This window comes from Cardiocondyla obscurior, linkage group LG26 (assembly GCF_019399895.1).
Source record: "Cardiocondyla obscurior isolate alpha-2009 linkage group LG26, Cobs3.1, whole genome shotgun sequence".
NCBI lineage: Eukaryota > Metazoa > Arthropoda > Insecta > Hymenoptera > Formicidae > Cardiocondyla > Cardiocondyla obscurior.
This window is the reverse complement of record NC_091889.1, coordinates 1,552,980-1,574,367: the sequence shown is the minus strand read 5'-3', so window position 1 is coordinate 1,574,367 and position 21,388 is coordinate 1,552,980. Positions and strand designations below refer to the sequence as shown.

The following is a 21,388-nucleotide window of genomic DNA, read 5'->3' as shown; positions in this document are numbered from 1 at the left end:
ACCAGTGCGATGTCATCCGCGTACGCCAGCGAGTACACCCTCCTGCCCTTTATCTTAGTTCCACCCCATCCACCCTTTTCCAATTCCTCGTCCAAGTCTGCTAGCAGGATCGTGTACAAGCTCGGGCTCAGCGGACATCTCTGCCTCACCCCTCTCACCGTCCAAAATTTTTTCCCTTCCTCTTTCTTTACTCTAACTTTGCTACTCGTCTCCTCCAGTATCTCTTTGCACCTTTTTACTAACCCCTCCCTTATCCCCCTATTTCTCATTGCTTCCACCAATTTTCCTCTGTCCACAGAATCGAAGGCTGCCTTCATATCAATGGAAGCTATTACTAGCTTCCCCTTCTTTCCCTCTATTCTTCTATTTATCTGTTCCGTCGTCACCGACGACTCAGTCGCTCTCAGGAAAGTTCAGGAAGTGTGGTCCGGTGGAAAAGAACAGCTTCCCTTTTTTTTCTCTCAAGTCGGCTGGTTTATTAAAGTTGAGCAGAAGGCTCAACGCTCTAGCGAACTCGTGGCCCTTAGCTGACCAACGATCGGCCCGCGTACAGTAGTCGGTAGATACGTATCGCAATGATTCAAATAACTTGGCGAACTAGCGCGGTCTCGTTTTTTCGGCCTTTATATGTCGACGCGTTAGACCTTCGAATTGCCCTACTCCGTTTTAATATCAAATTTAAAAAAGTTCGTTCTCAGCGGTTTTACCCTTATACATAAGTTGGCCCGTTTAGAGTACGGTGTTTACCGCGCTTGTTTTGTTCCGATGACGCGCGCTCGTCTTTTTTTTTACAGTAATGTTTATCTGGCTCGACAGTCGGCTAGCGATACATTTTTAACATTATATTTTATTTTATATTACAACGATATTCGTCGAGTCATTTTTAATTATCCGAACATCCCGCCCCCCTTGAAGGGACTCCCTTCAAATTTTATTTTTTGCGAGCGGGTTCTGGTCACGCCTTTATTAAATAAAAAAGCTCTTTATCGTCGATCGCAATTCGTCAATTTTTACATTCTGTTCGTCTTGCGCGTATATGTCTATGTGTTTCCTTCGAAAGGAAGCACCGCGAGTTTTACTGTCGGTCGCGTGACAGTTCCTCCCCTCGTTTTTAATGTCGCGGCTCGGACAATACCTTCAGGCCTTGGATGAGTCTGGATCACGCGTCCCAGCGTCCACATCATCGGTTCCAATCCCGGCTGCTGTACGAGCACCAGCTGTCCCTCCTGTATGGCCGGTCCCTTTTGCTCTCGCCATTTGGAGCGCTGTGTCAGAATGTGCAGGTATTCCTGGCTCCATCGCGTCCAGAAATGTTGCCTGATCCGTTCCACTCGTTGCCACCGCGATAGCCGGGTCTCCGCTATGTCCTGCAAATCTGCAACAGGAAAGCTGCACAGCGCCGCACCGACAAGAAAATGCCCCGGGGTTATACAACTCAGATCGTTAGGATCCGTGCTCAGTGGTGCTAGCGGCCTTGAATTCAAATTGGCCTCGATTTCGTAAAAAAGGGTACATAGTTCCTCGTACGTTAAGCTCGCGTGTCCTACGATTTTGTACATGTGTTTCTTAACTGATTTCACCGCCGCCTCCCACAATCCTCCGAAATGAGGCGCGTGAGGCGGGATAAACTTCCACTCGATTTCGCGCTTGCACAGGAATTCGCGCGTCAGAGCTCGCGTCTGATCGTGGTTTATAAATTCACGCAACTCCTTTAGCTCTCTTTTCGCTCCCACGAACGTCGTTCCGTTGTCCGAGTATATACAGTTCGGTTTACCTCGACGAGCAATGAAACGCTTGAACGCACCCAAAAATGCCTCCGTCGTCAGGTCGGTCACCAGCTCGATATGCATCGCTTTTACCGTGAGGCACACAAAAATCGCGATATACGCTTTTGTCAACCGCGCGTTTCGCCGCTTTCCCTCCTTTATCATTATCGGCCCCGCGTAGTCGACCCCGGTGTGCGTGAAGGGCCGCGCAATTGTAACGCGACTCCCGGGCATATCTGCCATTCTCGTCTTTGATGCTATCGGCTTGTATTTGAAGTATTTTATGCAGTCGCGGATGACTCCACGCACAGCCGAGGTCGCCGCGATTGGCCAGAACCGCTGTCGGACCGCCGCCAATGTCCCTTGCACCCCGGAGTGTAACGCGTCGATATGGTGTTTTCTGATTATTCGTTTCGTTAATTCGCTATTTCTGGGCAACAGCATCGGATGCCGTGCCTCGTATGGTATTTCCGAGTTGCGTAATCGGCCTCCTACTCGTATCACGCCGACCTCGTCGATGAACGGCGTTAACGATAAAATGTGGCTGGACCTTGGCAGCGCTCGTCCCTCGGCTAACGACGCATATTCGTCTGCGAATTCTCCGCGCTGCACGCAGCGTACCATTATTGTCAACGCCGCTTTTATTTCGTCGGGGCGAATCGTCATGCCCCCGCAGTCGCGCCTATTCCGCTTGAGTCGCATGCAATACGCGATGATACGCGATATTTTCGCTATGCTCGAAATCCGCTCTATTAACGTGCGCACGATGCAGGTCTTAATGTTCGCTGTGGCCGTCACAATCCTTTTCCGCTCTGGCATTTTGATGTCCGCCGCATCGGTCGCTCTCGCGGTCGGTCAACGCTCAGCCGGTAAACGCAGAAATTCCGGCCCTGTCCACCAAAGAGATTCGCGCGCCAGATTTTTTAATTCCCTGCCGCGAGATAGTATGTCGGCGGGATTTTCAGCGGACGGCACGTGCCGCCAACTCGCGATCTCCGTAAGTCGTTGTATTTCGCCGACCCTGTTCGCTACGAACGCGTTCCACCTTCTCGACGACGACGCGATCCAGTGCAGCGCGACCATTGAGTCCGTCCACAGAAATTTTTTACAATTTTGCCTCTCAAGCGCGATACATATTTTTTGAGTTAACTCGGCCAGAAGTTTTGCCGCACTTAACTCCAGGCGCGGCAGCGACACTGCTTTGACTGGCGCGACTCGCGATTTCGAGGCTAACAGGGCCACCCTGGGCCGTCCGGATTGCCCGCCTGTCCGCACGTACACGCACGCTCCGTATGCCCTCTCGCTCGCGTCGCAAAACCCGTGCAGTTCTATCTCGCGCGTGCCCGCCTCCTTGACACCCCGCGGTATACGGATCTCCGCCAAACACGTCAATTGTTCTTTGAACTCCATCCAGCGCTGGTGAATCTCCTGCGGCAAAGATTTATCCCATTCTAATTTTAATTGCCACATTTCTTGTAGCAGCATTTTGGCTACTACAGTCATCGGTCCTAAAAAACCCATGGGGTCGATTAATCCAGCGATCTCCGCGAGAACGACGCGCTTCGTGATTGACTCGCGATTAAATCCGCCGCCCCCGGCGAAACGGAACTTGTCGGCGACCGGGTCCCACCATACTCCGAGCACTTTCGTTGTTTGTTCCCTATCGAACGTTACGGCTCGATCTCCTCGCTCGACGCGCCCCGGAATTAATGCCTCGCAGTTGGACACCCACTTGTCCAACTGGAATTGTCCCAATTTTAAAATACTTATGATCTCGTCTCGCGCCTGCTTAGCCTCCGCCACGGTGTCGGCTCCGGTGAGCACGTCGTCGACGTAGAAACTACTCAGAATGCGCTCTGATCCGACCGGATATTTATCGGCGTGTTTCTGCGCCAAGTGTCTTAGACACGCGGTGGCGAGAAACGGCGCCGATTTCGTTCCGTACGTGACGGTCCGCAACTCGAAAGTTGTTACGTGTGATCCCGGATCTTCCCGCCACACGATCCTTTGTCTATGAATATCGTCGTCATGGACAAGGATTTGCCGGTACATTTTTACGATGTCTGCGGCGAAGACATGCGTAAATAACCTAAATCGCAGCAAGATTGAGACCAAATCCTGCTGGATTGTCGGCCCTTTCATTAATGCGTCGTTCAGAGCGACTCCGGTGCTCGTCCTGCACGACGCGTCGAACACCACGCGCAATTTCGCATTCGTTTCGTCGCCCTTTAGAATGCCGTGGTGTGGCAGGTATATTGCCCCTGGTCTGTCGAGATCTCGCGCCGGCACTGCTCTCATGTGACCCAGCCGCGCGTAGTCCCGCATGAACTCGGTGTATAAATCTCGGAAGCGCGCCTCACGGGCTAACCGTTTTTCCAGCGTCGCGAATCTTTTTAACGCGATTTCTCGCGACTCTCCTAGAGATCCCGTCATCTCCGTTTTTACGGGCAGTCGCACGATGTACCTTCCCATCGCGTTCGTCTCTACGGTTTCGTTAAAAAACCTTTCGCACATTTGCTCGTCCGCCGTAACGCATGAAGAGCTCGCGGGCTCTTCCATCTCCCAAAACCGCTTCACGCGCTCGTCGAGCTCTCGACTCGTGATCGACGCGTGGAGCGCACCGGCTCTCGCGACGACGCCCGGCGCGCCGGCGATTCTGCCGGACAACACCCATCCGAGGCGAGTTTTTTGCAACGTCGGATGACGCTGCGTGGCTCCGATCTGCCCGACGCAGATTAAGCGGTAAAATAATTCCGCGCCAATTAATATGTCCACATCTGCGGCCCGATAGAACTGTGGATCCGCGAGTCTCACCCCTGCCGGCACCTCGATCTTCCCCCGCGCCACCGTGACTGCCGGTATTTTATCCGTGATCCGTTCGGTTATCACGCATTCCATCCTCTCCGCGAATGCCTCGGTGCGAGATTGTATTTCTATCCATGCCGCGCGAGTCGAGCGAGTGGTTAATTGCCCGACATCCGATATTGTAATGTCTACCGGGCGTGATTTTAATTTCAACGCGTCCGCCAGTTTGGTCGTCATAAAGTTTGCCTGCGACCCGGAATCAAGCAGCGCGCGTGCCGGTCTTCTTACTTGATTTCCGTCGATTATGTATATCAACGCGGTTGAGAGAAAGACCTCGGAGCTCGCCCCGCCGACCGCTTCGCGAGTCGTCAACACCGTGGCCTCGCTCGAATCCGACGCCCGATTGCCGATGCCAGACGCCGTCGCCTCGTTCGCGCCCGAATTTCCCGTTTGTTCTCGGTTCAGGTGCAGCATCGAATGGTGTTTTCGATGGCACATTCTGCAATTGCCTGATGGGCACTGCGCTGTGCGATGGCTAGACGATCGCAGGCAATTGAGACATAATTTTCTACGGCGTATCTCTGCTATCCGTTGGCTTACCGGCATTGCGACGAGCGTCGGACAAGCATAAATCGAATGCGCGCCCCGGCAGTACTCGCACGAGATCCCGTTCGCGGTAACGTGCAACGCCCTCCGTCTTACATCCTGGCCCGTTCTAGGGCGCACATCGCCACGCCCGCCGGTCGACGCGTTCCTTCGAGAGACCGACTCCAGCACGCGAACGCGCTGCATCAGAAAATCCGTGAATTGTTTCATAGTCGGCAATTCGGCTCCCGACAATGACGCGTGCCACTCTCGACTCGTTACGCTGTCTAATTTCGAACTTAACATATAGATCAATAGGTCGTCCCATTGATCGGCGCTTCTCTGCATCGCGACAAGTGCCCGGAAATGCCGATTTACTCCGTCGCACATCCGTTGGAGTTCTGCCGCGTTTTCCCTTTGCATGTTCGGCAGCTCGATCATGCTTCGAATATGCGTGTATACGATTACACGCTTGTTATCATACCGTTCGCGAAGCATGTCCCACGCGACGTCATAATTGCGCTCCGATACCTCCAATGATTCGATCACCGTTTTCGCCTCGCCCGTTAACGCGGATTGTAAGTATTGAAACCACTGGATTTTCGGCAGAGTTGCGTTCTCGTGAATTAAGGTCCGGAACGTGTCGTGGAATGGAAACCATTCCTCGTACCGTCCAGAGAATGTTGGCAAATTTAATTTCGGTAAACGGAGACCCGCCACCGCTCCGATGCCGTACGCACCGTTTACGCTCATCGTTAATTCCGACGGCGACGAACGCGCTGACCCCGGCTCCGCGGCCGACCGAATCGTGTTCGCTATCTTGGCGGTCAGCACGTAAAACGCGTTCTCGAATTGCTCGCGCTCGGGAACCTCCGTCTCATCGATATCTTCTATAGCCGCCTGCAATTCGTTAAACTCTTTCCAATATATATCGAGACGCGTTCGTCTCTCTTCTAATTGAGTTCGCGCGTTTATGTCCACCGCTCGCAAAGAGTCAACGTACTTCTCGATACGCGTGCACGCCGCAGTGATTGTTCCGCGTCGCTTTCTATACGTCGCTAGGTTTTTCGCTAACACGGCCGCTCGCATGCTAGCCGCGCTCACGCTGCCCACGCTCGGGCCGGCCACGCTTGTGTCCCCGTCGGGATTCGACATTCTGTTCACGTTTCTAATCAATTAACGAATGCAGCCACTGAGCTACGAATGTACAAAGTATGATTGTTCGGTGCGGAACCTATACAGCTCACCGTTTATCCGCCTTGGCCCTCCTGTCCAGAAAGTCGTCCTTCCCTCAGTGGCGTCCCTCCGTCTCGTCACGCGCCTCCAGACTCCGCTGGATCGCCGCCCTCGCGTCCGCAACCTCCGATCTCCCTGCCGCAGCGTCCGCCGCCCGGTCTGCAGCCGTCCACGGGTCGCTCCTTTTCTGGGCTGGATCCGGCTCGAAGGACCAATGTTCCGTCGTCACCGACGACTCAGTCGCTCTCAGGAAAGTTCAGGAAGTGTGGTCCGGTGGAAAAGAATAGCTTCCCTTTTTTTTCTCTCAAGTTGGCTGGTTTATTAAAGTTGAGCAGAAGGCTCAACGCTCTAGCGAACTCGTGGCCCTTAGCTGACCAACGATCGGCCCGCGTACAGTAGTCGGTAGATACGTAACGCAATGATTCAAATAACTTGGCGAACTAGCGCGGTCTCGTTTTTTCGGCCTTTATATGTCGACGCGTTAGACCTTCGAATTGCTCTACTCCGTTTTAATATCAAATTTAAAAAAGTTTGTTCTCAGCGATTTTATCCTTATACATAAGTTGGCCCGTTTAGAGCGTACTCTAAACGGGCCAACTTATGTATAAGGATAAACACCGTAGTGTTTACTGCGCTTGTTTTGTTCCGATGACGCGCGCTCGTCTTTATTTTTACAGTAATGTTTATCTGGCTCGACAGTCGGCTAGCGATACATTTTTAACATTATATTTTATTTTATATTACAACGATATTCGTCGAATCATTTTTAATTATCCGAACATTATCAGATGGTTTAAAACATAAATTTGATTCAACCTCCCCATGTATCTTCTGAATCCTGCCTAACTCTGTGGAACTATAGAACATATTTTATATTTACCATATTAATGAATGCCAAAATAATAGTACATTACTAACTTCAGTTTACCATGGAGATATGTGGAAATCTATAAAATCAAAAAAAAATGAATTTGTTTTACTAATAACATTATTTTTTGATGACTTTGAGATCAATAATCCCTTAAAGTCACGCAAATCGATCCATAAATTAAAAGCAGTTTATTTAAGTTTATTAAGTTTACCACTTCAATAAAGTAGCAATCTAAACAACATTCTACTTATGCAACTTTATAACTACCAGGATCATAAGAAATTTGGTAATAAAATATTGTCACACACAATTGATGAAATAATTGATCTAAATCTTAATGGAATAACTATAAATGTTAATAATAAAAAGCAGAAAATATTATTTCGTTTAATGTATGTCGTTGGAGATAATTTAGGTTTGAATACAATTCTCGGTTTTTCAAAAGGATTTAATACTGAATATTATTGTCGAGTTTGTACAATCACTAAAAAAGATGCGCATACTTGCGTTGTTGAAAAACAAAAATATATTAGAACAGAAAATGATTATTTGATTTGTGTTATAAATTCTACTTTTGGAATAAGAGAATAATGCATTTTTAATAAGATTCCTAATTTTCATATCATTAAAAACTTGTCTGTTGATCTAATACATGATTTGTTAGAAGGCGTATGTAGATATAATTTTTCCAAAATTTTAAATAACTTTATTTTTGTCGAGCATTTTTTTACTATAGAAATTATTAGTGAAAGATTAATAAATTGTATTAGTTTATTTCACTATAATATACCATTACCATTTAATTCAGAAACAATTAAAAGCGAGAAAGTTATGTTATCAGCTACTGAAATGTATTATTTAATCAATAATTTTTCGTTAATGATTAGTGACTTTATACCAGAAAACAACTTAAACTGGAAATTGCTTCTGCTTCTAAAAAAAATAGTAAACATTGCATGTTCACGTTTTCTTACCCCAAAATGTATTGATTTATTTAATTGTTCTGTATCTCAATATTTATCTTTGCACTAAAAATTATTCTACATTGCATTTAAACTTAAACATCACAATTTATTATATTAAGCGAAAATTATGAAAAATACTGGGCCACTAATGTCATCTATTCGTTTTGAGGCAAAGCATCATCAATTGAAAAATTATGCTAAAGTTATAATTTCACGGACACATGCTCCTTATACACTTGCTCTCAAACATCAATTAAAACTTTGTTATCGATTCGTTTGCCAAGAAAGGGTTTTTAATCGTTTGCAGCATGACAAAATAATGAAACTTACTGAAATTTCAGAATATTTTGATATAAAAAATGTTTTGCATTCTAAAATATGTAATAATTTAAATTTAAATTCAGTATCCTGGACTATAGTTAATGGCACACGCTATGAAATTAATATTGTATGCACTAATATCTACGACCGTTCAATTGGACAAATTCAACATATTATATTAAATTAAAACAATGAAATATATTTTATACAGGGTGTCACGCGAAATGCGGAAAATCTTTCGGGTGTAGGTAGACATTAAGAATATATTTAGAAAAGTTTAGCACCAATTTGTCGAATTCGCGATTTTAACATTTATACGAATTTTTATAACCGAGCAAATAAGAGCGCGCTCTTTAGAAGCGATCCACACCTAATAGCATTGACTCTGACCGAGCTTATCGATTGGCTGATCTCTCTTTCGGCGGGTCTAGTAAAAATAGGAGACACGGATGAGTGGAAGGGGGGATCAGACAATCGCTAAGCGACGAAAAAGCTGGGGCAGAGTCAATGCTATTTAAAAAAAAGGTTCAAAAAAAGCGCCAAGTATAGTCAAGCGAGAAAAGCGTCCTCAAAAAAGTTTTTAAGCAAAACCAAGGCCCCCCAAAAAAAAACTCCTTTAAAATTATACTCCCCAAAAATAGACCATAAAATGTGTACTTTAATAACAAATACTCTTCATAAAATTAATGAGATCAAATAAATGCGCCAAGAACCTGAAGAAAATAGAAATTATATTTAAACAAAATAGGACTTTCGTTTCCGACAGCAGCGCGAACGGTTGTGTGTCTGAGCGAGTGCTTGTAGAAAAAGGTTTCGGGGGAGTAAAATAGTTTTTCAGAGGTAAAGGGTTGGTCTGAGGGAAAAAGGGAAGGGTTTTTAAGGAGGGCAAGTGAAGGGAAAGAGCAAAGGTAAGAATAAAAGGAAAAATCGGGGAAGGTAAAAAGAGGAGTTCATTTTGAGGTTAGGTTGGCGGTGACGGGAAAAAACCGAGGGTAAGACAAAGGAAAAGAGGAAGGCAAGGGGGTAAAGGAGAGAGGTAGAGGTATAAAAGACAAAGGGAAAAGAGATAAGGAAAATTGAAAAATGAGCGAACAGGAAAAAGGAAATGTGGAGAGTGGAAATGAGGAAAGAAAAGAGGAAAAAGGAGAAGAGAAAACAAAAAAGAAAATGGGAAGGCCTGCAAAGGTAGAGATGTTAAAAAGAGAAAGGGCTAACAGTATGCCAATTCTGGAAGCGTGGAAGCAAGGAGAGAAAAGGAAGGAAAGGCAGGAAGAAAAAAGCGAAATAGAGGGCTTGGAAGGATTTAGGAAAAGTGTGAAAGTGTACAGATCACCGGTGAAAGCAACAGGAGAGGGAGGTGAAGGGGGAATAAGCAAGGAAGGTTTTGAAGAGGTAATAAAGGAAATGAGAAGTGGATTTGCAAGGATTCAAGCGCAGATGGAGGAAGTAAGGGAAATAAAGGTACAAATAAGAAAGGAAATAGAAGAATTGAAGATAATATGGAAAAAAGAGAAGATAGACTTAGAGAAAAGAATGGACGAGATGGAAAAAAGAATAAAGGAAAAAAAATATGAGGGAGGTAAACTGGAAATACCAGAAGAAATACAGGGAAAGGTTTTGAGTCTAGAAGAAAGAACGAGAATGCTGGAAATGGCAAAAGAAAGAGAAAAGAAAGAATGGAGGAAAAACAATTTAATAATAAGAGGTATAAAGATAAAAAGTGAGGAAAAAAAGGCGCTGAAAGAACAAGTGGGAGAAATAATAGAAGCAACAGGAGTGAAAGCAAAGATAGAGGATGTAAATAAGATAGGAGGAGTAAATAAAGGAGGTTATGGTATGGTGTGGGTAAAGATGGAAAGTTTCAAAGAAAAATTGGAAATATTAAGATGTAAGGGAAAATTAAAGGACAGGACGGAATGGATAGGAGACGATCTGACAGAATACGAAAGGAAAGTGGAATGGCTTATAAAGAGAGAAGCGGATAAATTGAAAAGAGAAGGAAAACAGGTAAAAATAGGGTACAAAAAGATATGGGTAAATAAAGAAATGTGGATATGGGATGACTTGAAGGAAGAATTGAGAAAATGGGATGGTGCGAAAGAATTTGAAAAAGAAGGGAATAAAAGAAAGAAGGTGATAGCAGACAGATTAAATGCAAGTTTTTAAAAAGAGGCGGAAGAAGAGAACGAAATGAGCTGGGAAGAGTGGAGAGAAAAGAGGAGGAAGGAGAAAAAGAAAAGGATGAAGAAAAAAATAGAAAAAGGAAAGATAAAAGACAAAAAGAAAAAGAAAGGGAGAAAAAGGAGAAAGGAAAGGAAAAGGCGGAGGTAAAAGACAGAAACGTGAGAATAGTGTTTTGGAATGTGGCAGGAATAGAAAACAAGGATGAAGATTTTTGGAAGAACATGGAAAAATGGGAGGTGATATATATGTGTGAAACTTGGTTGGAAGAAAAAAAATGGAAGGGGATAAGAAGTAAATTGCCAAAGGGCTATAAATGGATAAATAAGGGGGCAGAAAAGAAAAATAAGAAGGGGAGGGCAATGGGGGGAATGGTGATGGGATGGAGGGAGGAATTGGAAGGAGAAGAAGAATTGGAATTTAAAGATAGAAAAGGAATGATAGGAATAAAGATAAAAAGTGGAAAGGTATGGTGGAAAATAGCAGGGGTATACGTAAATGAGGATTTAGAAGACATAACAGAGAACATGAGAAACTGGATGGATGAAAAAGAGGAAGGAACGAGATATCTGATAGGAGGAGACTTTAATGTGAGGACGGGAGAAGAGGGCGGGCTATGGGATGAAGAAAAAGAAGAAGAAGACAAGGAAGAGAGAAAAAGGAGAACAAAAGATAAAAAAATTACAGGAAAAGGAAAAAAATTCTGTAAAGTTCTGGAAGAAGCAGGATGGGGAATAGTTAATGGTTGTACAAGAGGAGATGAAGAGGGTGAATGGACATATGTAGGGGGAAGAGGAAAAACAGTAATAGATTATGTGATCAGTAATGTGGAATCAAAAGGAGAAATAGTAGAAATGAAGGTGGGGGAAGAAGTGGACTCAGACCACTTACCGTTAATAGTGACGATCAAAAGGGAGGGAGAAAAGAGGAGAAGATGCAAATATGGTATAAAAAAGAGCACGAGACTGGCTTGGGGTGAGAAGGAGAGGAAAATGTTCAGGGAAAAATATAAAGAAAAAAGAGAGAAAGAAAACAATACGGAGGAAAATTGGAGAAGTTTTAGTAAGGAACTGGAGAAAACAAAGAAAGTAGTTAAAAAGGAAATGAAAAAGAGGAGGGGAAAAACCAAAAGAAAGATGGTGGAATGAAGATTGCAAAAAGAAAAAGGTGAAGTAAAAGAAGAAATGTTAAATTGGAGGAAGGGGGAAGGAGTGAGGAGAATTACAAAAGAAGAAAAGAGAGTATAAAAACTATGTGAGGAGAAAAATTGCAAGAAAAGGTGAGATGGGAGAAAGAAATAGAAAAGATTAGAACAGAGGGAGAAGTATGGAAAGTAGTAAACAAAGGAAGAAAAAAAAGGAAGTGGAGGAAAAATAAAGATTGAAGAGTGGGACGGATATTTTAAGGAAATGTTAGGAGGAGTGGAATGGAGAGTAAGAGAAGAATTAGGAGGAAAGAGAATAGAAGACAATGAGGAAGATATAAATAGAGAGGAATTTGAAAATGTAATAAGAAAGTTGAAAAAAGGAAAAGCTGCAGGAAGTGATGGGTTAGAAAATGAAATATGGAAATGGGGAGGGGGGGAAGTAAAAGAGAAATTATGGGAAACGTGCAAAAGGGTATGGAGGGGGGAGGGGATGCCGGAGGAATGGAGAGAAGGTGTGATAGTTCCGGTGCTTAAAAAAGGAAAAGGGGAAAAAGTAGAAGAGTATAGAGGGATAACGCTGACACAGACTGCATACAAAGTGTATGCATCTATGTTAGCAGAAAGACTAAGAAAGGAAATAGAAGAAAAAGAAATTTTACCGCAGAGTCAAGCCGGTTTTAGAAGAGACATGGGGACAGTGGATCAAATATATGTGTTAAATTATTTGCTAAATAAGAAGATAGAAGAAAAGGAAGGTAAAATGGTAATTGTGTTTATAGATATGAAAGCGGCTTTTGACTCTGTAGACAGGAGAAAATTGGTGGAAACAATGAAGAAAAGAGGGGTAAGGGAGGGATTGATAAGAAGGTGTGAAGAAATATTAGAGGAAACGGTGAATAAAGTAAAGGTGAAGGATAAAGAGGGGAAAAGTTTCTGGACAACAAAAGGAGTAAGACAGGGTTGTCCGCTTAGTCCTAGCTTGTTCACGCTCTTGTTGGCAGACATAGATGAAGAATTAGAAAAAGGAGGATGGGGGGGTATAAGAATAAAAGACAGGAGAGTTTACTCGCTGGCGTATGCGGATGACATTGCGCTACTGGCAGAAAATGAGGCAGGCATGAAAGGAATGATTAAAAGTATGGAAGAATATGTAAAGGAAAAGGGATTGGAAGTGAATGTAAAGAAAACAAAGATAATGAGGTGTAGAAAGGGGGGAGGAAGATGGAAAAAAACTAAATGGGTATGGAAAGGGGAAGAAATAGAGGAAGTAAAAAGTTTCAAGTATTTGGGATATACAATTATGAGAAATGGAGAGCAGAAAGAGCATGTAAAGGACAGAGTAAGAAGAGCGGCAAGAATAATGGGGCAGGTGTGGAGTATAGGTAAAAGAAAATTCGGAAAAGATTGGAGTAAAAGAATATGGCTATTTGATAAACTGGTATGGTCGGTTATTAATTACGGCGTGGAAATATGGGGATGGAAGGAAAGAGAAGAGGTGGAGATATTACAGGAAAAATACCTGAGATGGGTACTGGGAGTAAGAAGATATGTACCAGGATATATGGTGAGAGAAGAACTACAGAGGGATAAATTGAAAGGTAGAGCAGGGATGAGAGCATGGAAATATGAAAAAAGGTTAGAAGAAGGGAAAGGAGGTGTTTTAGCAAAATGGTGCTGGGAAGAAATGAAGGAAAGAGCAAGGGAGGGAAGAAGCAAGGGAAAATGGGAAAAAGAAAGAGGAATTTTGAAAATTTTGGGTGGTCGGGAAAAGAGGTGGAAGATTTAAGAGAAAGAGGGAAATAAGGGGGAATATTTGGTGAAAAAGGATAAAGAATGGCAAAGAGAGGAAAGATGGAAAAAAATAAGAGAGTCAAGATTTAATAAGTATTATAAAAAAGTGAAAGAGGAAGGAATACCAGGATATTTGAAATTGGGATGGAAAGAAGAAAAATGGCAAAGAATGGCAAAATTTAGATTAGGGGAGGAAATGAGAGGAAATAAATATTGGGAGGAAGAGGAGAAAAGAAAATGTAGAATATGTTTGGAGAAGGAAGAAACGTGGGAACATATATGGGAGGAGTGTATAGATTGGGGAAACGAGATTAGTTGGGAGGAAATGGTGGAGGAAATTCTGGGAGGGGAAGGAAGGGGGATAGATTGGTTGGAAAATTTGGAAAGAACAAGGGAAAAAAATAGGAGTGACTGAAAGTATGAAAGAAAAAGCGTCGGAAGCGGGGGTCCAAAGATAGAATTTAAGGTAAAATTAAGGCAAAACAATGTAAAGTATGAATGGAAGTGTGATCTCTCTCTCTCGACGCGTAGGCAATAGAATAGGAAAAAGGCGTAGATATAAGTTTTTACTTTCAGGAAACGGCTGTGAGAAGAAAGAAGATTATAAAAGTAGAAATAGTCTAGAGATAAGAATGAAGTTTGAAAATATATTTTATGAAATTGTAAACAGAAAATTGGGGAAGTGAAAGTCCCGGTGTACCTCTGAGGAGAAATAAACACCTTATATATATTTAAACAAAATAAATATTTCCCCCAAAAAAAACTCCCCCAAAATAGAACATAAAATGTGTACTTTAATAATAAATACTATTTATAAAACTAATCAGATAGAGTAAAGAAAAAAAAAACTTGGAGCTGCGAAATCCAATTTTTTAAAATCTCAAATCATAATTTTGCTTTTTACGATGTGCTACGCATCAGATTTTTGTAACCACACTAAATGTATATTAAAAAGTATTTTTAAAAAACAAAAAAATCTTGGCATTGCAAAACTAAATATAATGCGCAGCACAACGCAAAGAAAATAAAATTATGATTTGAGATTTTAAAGATTTGGTATTGCAGCGCCAAGATTTTTTTGTTTTTTTTCCTTCTTTACATTACCACGTTATATCATCGGGACAAACCTAGGTCTATTTTCGTGCGGTTTTTCATGGTTTTTACTGTTTAAAAATTTCTAGATTCTTTAGGTTCTTGGCGAAATTATTTGATCTCATAACTTTAATAGAGAGTACTCAATATTACAGTAAACATTTTATATTCTTTTTCGGGGGTCTAGTTTTGGGAAAGATTTTATTCACTTTGTAGTTATTTTAATTTCGCGCGCTTATACTTGGCGCTATTGTATACCTTTTTTTAAGAAAAGGTAATTTTGGGGGAATTTCACTCATTTTGTAGTTGTAAAAATTTAACCGAAAACAAGTAATTTTAATTGTTTAAACAAGTTTTTTTTGCAAAAATCGATATCTACACAGTCGATAAATCAAGCATCATCTAGCGGTGCGAAAATAATAATAACACGCCACACACCTCGCTTTTTGAAATGACATAATATTTTAGGTTAATATATATGCCATTATAACTATCACCAGAGTCGATAATAATAAAGTCGATAAATCTATCTGCACCGTCTAACGGCGCGAAAACGAAAAGGACAAATTTTGGAAGACAATGATGACGACGTTTCTTAATTAATTATATTATTATTTTACTCTTGCAATCAAACTTTAAATCGCGATATCTTCGTTTGTAGATAACGCAGTGAAAAAATAAAAGCAGTTTTTTAACATTATTCGACCCTAATCTACACGATGAACCTGTGTAGAAAGCGATCGGTTCAGCCGTTATTGAGATCCAAACATTACGAATTTTCTCAATACGGCGTCTCGCGTATAAGAGGCACGGTAGTGCGCTGTGCCTATACTTGGCGCGAGGCACTACCGTGCCTCTTGATTTGTGTTACATATTTTCGTACCTTTATAATAACATTACAAGCAGTAATTAAATTTGTCATTTTCGATTACTCCCAATGAACATCTGTAACATTCAATGTTAAATTTACTCAGATTACGCGTTTCTTTTGATCAATAAAAAGTGACGTCATTACTTGAGTATAAAATACTCACATAACTGAGCGACTCAGATCACTTCAAACTAAGAGGAAAGCAACTTATGATGTAACATAGTTTACTAAAACTAATTTTTCAAACAACGTCCGTTCGACGCTAAAACGCCAGTTCTAGTTTTATGAATTAAATACAATTAATAGCAAATGTAAATGAAAAAGAACAATACATAAGAATAAGTTTAACTTTTGAGTAAGTTAGAACTAAGTAAGGCTGAAGATTTATTGTTAAAACTCATTTATTTATCCAGTTGTTACTACATGTATAAAAGTGTATCTTCAAACGTTATAATTAAGAGTATATTAAAAAAAAAAAAAAAAAAAAAAAAAAGTTTTCGTTCGATTTCTAAAACTAATCAGCCTTGGTCACTGTGAATACTTAAACAAGTGACCGATTGGGAACACGGTGTAATGTCTAAGCTATTTGCCTTATTACGATAAAAAAACATTTGTTTAATAATTCTTTAATCACTTTAACAACTTGTTTCTATTTTATTGTAAAAAGGCAAAAAAATGTAGACAACATCACACGGTGTTCCCAAGCGGTCACCCATCCAAGTACTGACCGTGCCCAACGCTGCTTAGCTTCAGTGATCGGACGAGAACTGGCGTTTTCAGCGTGGAATGGACGTTGTCTGAAAATTTAATTTTAGTAACAAGTATATAATACAAGCACGTAGTATATACATGTATTAACAGAACAACCTATCTTGACATTTTCTAAAATCAACGATTTAAAAACATATTCTTTTGAGAAAACTATCGCGTTTTATTCATTAATATTTTAAGGACATATTATAAATTATCAAAATTGAAAATTTGCCGAGTAATAGATATATAAAACATTAAATATGGCGTCTATTACAATTCCGGCAAATCTTTTCTTCAGTTTCACGGGTAAAGACTAAGTTAATCAGAAAAAAAAAACAAATCCTGTAGTATATTAAGCAAATGGCGATAGTTGCTTTTTTTCTATACTAATGCTCAGATCATTCTCACTTATGACGTCATAACTCAGTTAAATGTGCGATCTATTTCAGTCTTACAACTGAAACTAACTGAGATTAAACTGAGTTTTTCTTTAGGATCTGCACAAGCCGGAGACCGTGTGCTTTGATGAGTATGTTAACTCGTTTCATAAAGACGACTCTCTGATTGGTTACGCGCAGTTATGTATGGTATGGGTGCAAGCAAATATATAAAGGTTAACTTTAGAATAAAAAAAGTAAGTAAGAATAAACTTCTAATAAATAATTTTTAATAGCAAATATGATCTTACATAAATATTGCTTCAGTTATGTCGTATCTTTTATCACGAGTGTAATCTAGGTGGATAACCAATAAAAATAGTGATTTTTATTTGGAGGACACTGGTAAGTATTTGTTGAACAAATAAATTATTTGTGTGCAATATTTCATAAATTTCTATATTTTGGAAGAAAACTGTAGAATGTGGGTTCCAAACAATTTAATAAATTTTAACAAAAATAACCAACCATATTTTAAAAATCAAGGGGAAAACAACAATACGATTAAAATTAGACCTATTCAAGTAATTGATATAAGACACGAGTTTTGAGAAACAACAGTAAATATTGATGTAAATTCAGTCCAAGATGTAGAAAGCCAACAACCGGAAAACAGAAAGAGAGAAGAACCAGAACTATTTGGTCATTTAATCAAACTCTTGCTTTAATAGAAGCCATAGAAAATCGATATGATGATATGCATCATGTGCTTTCGAACAATTATTAGTGAAGAACTCGTTAGTCACGAACTTGGAGATAAGTAATTATAATATTTGAAATGATATTAAACTTTATTTTACTATTCTGTAATCTCAAACCTTGGCTTATAAGTGTTTTATGTATGTATATACAACATGATATTATGTTGAACCTAATTGTCTCAAACTGTTCTGTTTAATTTTTAGTTTTCCGAAACAGTGTGCAAAGAAAAAAAAAAAAAATTAAATTTAGTTTGAACCTACAAAAATACAAAGGATGTAAAAAACTAGAAGAGGAAGAGGTCCCGTAAAATTTACTTTTTACGACAGATTATTGACGAGTTATTGGGCGATTCGCCATCGAATGCTAATTTACATTCTATAGACGTTATTGATAATGTGCAATCGCAAAATGGTGATAATGTCCAAACAGTTCAATCGCCAAATGTTGAAACCAATTCTGAAACGGCACAACTAAAGTCTGATAACTACTTGGAAAGTCCTTGTTCCAGTTCTAAATCTTCGAATACACCGAAAAGAAAAAATCCATCAATGGAACTAGTTAAAGTGAAAGAGATGTTTTGAAAATAAAATAAAAATAACAGAAAAGGACAACAACAGAAAACATTAGATTGACCTTTATAAAGAAAATTTAAAATATAAGAAAGAAAAATTAGATTTATATAAATAAAAATAAAAAATGAGAAAAAAATAAATACAGGTGTTAAAGAATCTACATGATATTTTAAAAGAAAAAAAAATGCAAAAATAGTTTATTAATTCAGTTTAATCAGTATTGTAAATTTTTTTTCTTTTTAACACGATAGATCTCATAAAGAACTTATTAACTTAATATGCAAAGTGTAATTTTATTTGAATGTAATTTATTTGCTTTAAGTAATGTGATGTGCAACCAATGATATAAAATATAATATAATTAGATTTTTTTGTGTATCTACAGATTGTAGTTCCTAATGTTGCCAAAATCAGTATTAAAAATTAAATTATATCTACTTAGAATATTAATTTTTTTTGTTTTTAAATTTTAGTTTTGTCAAATATTTAAAAGAGCTTAAGTTTTTTGTTTGTTTAAGAAACATGTTACTTTCATTTCTTAATCAAATACTTTTTTTAGCTTATTAGTTATAATGTAAGAAATACGATGTTACAAGTACATTTAATTAAACATTTTTGTAAAATTTTCATCTTTTTTTGAATGGTTTTCATTTATACAACTGACTTCTACATCTGTTACGTCCTCATCATGATTCTCACTATTATTATTTTCATTATTATCATTGACATCGAATTCGTCATGGCTGTTTAAACATATGTTATGAAGTATAGCAGCAGCCATTACACGTTTACATATAAATTTTATATCGTTATTTTTGAAAAATTTTAACCTCCTAAATCTTCCTTTTGATAAACCAAAAGTATTTTCGATGATAATTCTAGTAGCAGAATGGCGAAAATTAAACAGTTTTCGATTTGCGGTTAAATTGCCATCGTCTTTAAATGGAGAGATCAACCAATTTAAACAAGGATATGCCGAATCTCCCAATAAGAAGTTTTGACCTAAGAATCCAGACATACCCTTTTTGTACAAAGACGATTTTTTCAAAAGACGACTATCGTGAATAGAGCGTGGTTCACCGCAAAAAAAGGCTGATAATATTCTTTTCATGATCGCAAACTCTTTGTATAAGAATACTGTAATCCCCTTTTCTGTTATAATATTCGTAATAATATTTAGAAACTGTTCTTTTGATTTTTATGTGGCTCCCATCTATCGCTTCAACTACTCCATCAATTCCACGCAATTTAAAAAACTCAGAATTAACTGTATGCAATCGTTGACCTTTGGGCCATACAATATTTTGTTTGTTTTTACTAACTAAATATTCTACGATTTTCGTGATGATACGATGACAAGAGCTTTTAATTACATTGAATCTATCAGAGCATTGCCGAAATGTTTCTGTGTTACTGAGATACCATAGGGTCATTAAAAATGCTTTTTGTGCAGATGTCTTCTTTCTTCCAAAGTTACGTTGAGGTAAAACACGTTCAGCTTCAATCATATGGAAAATTTTTCGACAATACGAGTTAAACATTGTCATTTAATTGGTTTATTAATAAACTATTACGTTTACCGATTATTACGTTAACAGTTGATCGATTTAATGGAAAAAGCTCTTTAAATTCTTTATCATCGAACGCTTTCATAGTTTCCATAAAATTGGTTACTCGGTGTAATTTTCTTCTTACATAATTAGATAACTCTGAGCAATCAGAGGATGATTCGGAAGAAAACGAAACAAACTTATTAAAGTCTGAGGTACTCCAGTCTGACTCTGAATCATTTTCTAAAACCTAAAAATAAAAAATAATACATATATATATAAATATATATATATATATAATTCATATTACGGTAATAAACGACTCTCCAAAATTACCTTTTCTTAAAAAAAAAGTATAAAAATGCGCCAAGAATAAGCGCGCGAAATTAAAATAACTACAAAGTGAATAAAATCTCCCCCAAAATTAGACCCTCGAAAAAGAACATAAAATGTTTACTGTAGTATTGAGTACTCTCTATTATAGTTATGAGATCAAATAATTGCGCCAAGAACCCAAAGAATCTAGAAATTTTTATACAGTAAAAACCATGAAAAGCCGTACGAAAATAAACCTAGGTTTGTCCCGATGATATAACGTGGTAATGTAAAGAAGGAAAAAAAACAAAAAAATCTTGGCGCTGCAATACCAAATATAATAATGCGCAGCACAACGCAAAGAAAACAAAATTGTAATTTAAGATTTTAAAGATTTGGTTTCGCAGCGCCAAGATCTTTTTGCTTTTTTTCCTTCTTTACATTACCACGTTATATCATCGGGACAAACCTAGGTCTATTTTCGTGCGGTTTTTCATGGTTTTTACTGTTTAAAAATTTCTAGATTCTTTAGGTTCTTGGCGAAATTATTTGATCTCATAACTTTAATAGAGAGTACTCAATATTACAGTAAACATTTTATATTCTTTTCGGGGTCTAGTTTTGGGAAAGATTTTATTCACTTTGTAGTTATTTTAATTTCGCGCGCTTATACTTGGCGCTATTGTATACCTTTTTTTAAGAAAAGGTAATTTTGGGGGAATTTCACTCATTTTGTAGTTGTAAAAATTTAACCGAAAACAAGTAATTTTAATTGTTTAAACAAGTTTTTTTTGCAAAAATCGATATCTACACAGTCGATAAATCAAGCATCATCTAGCGGTGCGAAAATAATAATAACACGCCACACACCTCGCTTTTTGAAATGACATAATATTTTAGGTTAATATATATGCCATTATAACTATCACCAGAGTCGATAATAATAAAGTCGATAAATCTATCTGCACCGTCTAACGGCGCGAAAACGAAAAGGACAAATTTTGGAAGACAATGATGACGACGTTTCTTAATTAATTATATTATTATTTTACTCTTGCAATCAAACTTTAAATCGCGATATCTTCGTTTGTAGATAACGCAGTGAAAAATAAAAGCAGTTTTTAACATTATTCGACCCTAATCTACACGATGAACCTGTGTAGAAAGCGATCGGTTCAGCCGTTATTGAGATCCAAACATTACGAATTTTCTCAATACGGCGTCTCGCGTATAAGAGGCACGGTAGTGCGCTGTGCCTATACTTGGCGCGAGGCACTACCGTGCCTCTTGATTTGTGTTACATATTTTCGTACCTTTATAATAACATTACAAGCAGTAATTAAATTTGTCATTTTCGATTACTCCCAATGAACATCTGTAACATTCAATGTTAAATTTACTCAGATTACGCGTTTCTTTTGATCAATA

The 21,388-nt window shown here is 39.2% G+C and overlaps 4 protein-coding genes and 1 non-coding gene across 5 annotated transcripts in view; 2 read left to right on the top strand and 3 right to left on the bottom strand.

The window, feature by feature from the left end:
* Nucleotides 1-1,040: 1,040 nt before the first annotated feature.
* Nucleotides 1,041-2,432, bottom strand: LOC139112073 (uncharacterized). Its single transcript, XM_070672859.1, has one exon. The coding sequence runs from the start codon at nt 2,430-2,432 to the stop codon at nt 1,041-1,043; it is 1,392 nt and encodes a 463-aa protein (XP_070528960.1).
* Nucleotides 2,433-2,621: 189 nt separating this feature from the next.
* On the bottom strand, nt 2,622-6,311 carry LOC139112072 (uncharacterized). Its single transcript, XM_070672858.1, has one exon. It carries the CDS (start codon nt 6,309-6,311, stop codon nt 2,622-2,624), a length of 3,690 nt encoding a protein of 1,229 aa, XP_070528959.1.
* A 3,321-nt stretch (nt 6,312-9,632) lies between these two features.
* LOC139112071 (uncharacterized protein PF3D7_1120000-like) lies at nt 9,633-10,715 on the top strand. The gene is made up of 3 exons (XM_070672857.1): nt 9,633-10,202; nt 10,284-10,437; nt 10,567-10,715. Exons 1-3 carry the CDS (start codon nt 9,633-9,635, stop codon nt 10,713-10,715), a joined length of 873 nt encoding a protein of 290 aa, XP_070528958.1.
* Nucleotides 10,716-12,101: 1,386 nt separating this feature from the next.
* Nucleotides 12,102-21,388, top strand: part of LOC139112070 (uncharacterized) — a 28,539-nt gene continuing 19,252 nt past the window's right edge. The window contains exons 1-2 of the mRNA XM_070672856.1: nt 12,102-13,601; nt 17,905-18,086. Of these exons, the coding sequence (XP_070528957.1) occupies nt 12,140-13,601; nt 17,905-18,086 (1,644 nt within the window). The 5' untranslated portion in view covers nt 12,102-12,139. The remainder of the gene's footprint in view (nt 13,602-17,904; nt 18,087-21,388) is intronic.
* Nucleotides 16,311-16,429, bottom strand: LOC139112119 (5S ribosomal RNA). The gene has a single exon (XR_011547324.1). It is a non-coding gene; the product is annotated as a 5S ribosomal RNA (ribosomal RNA).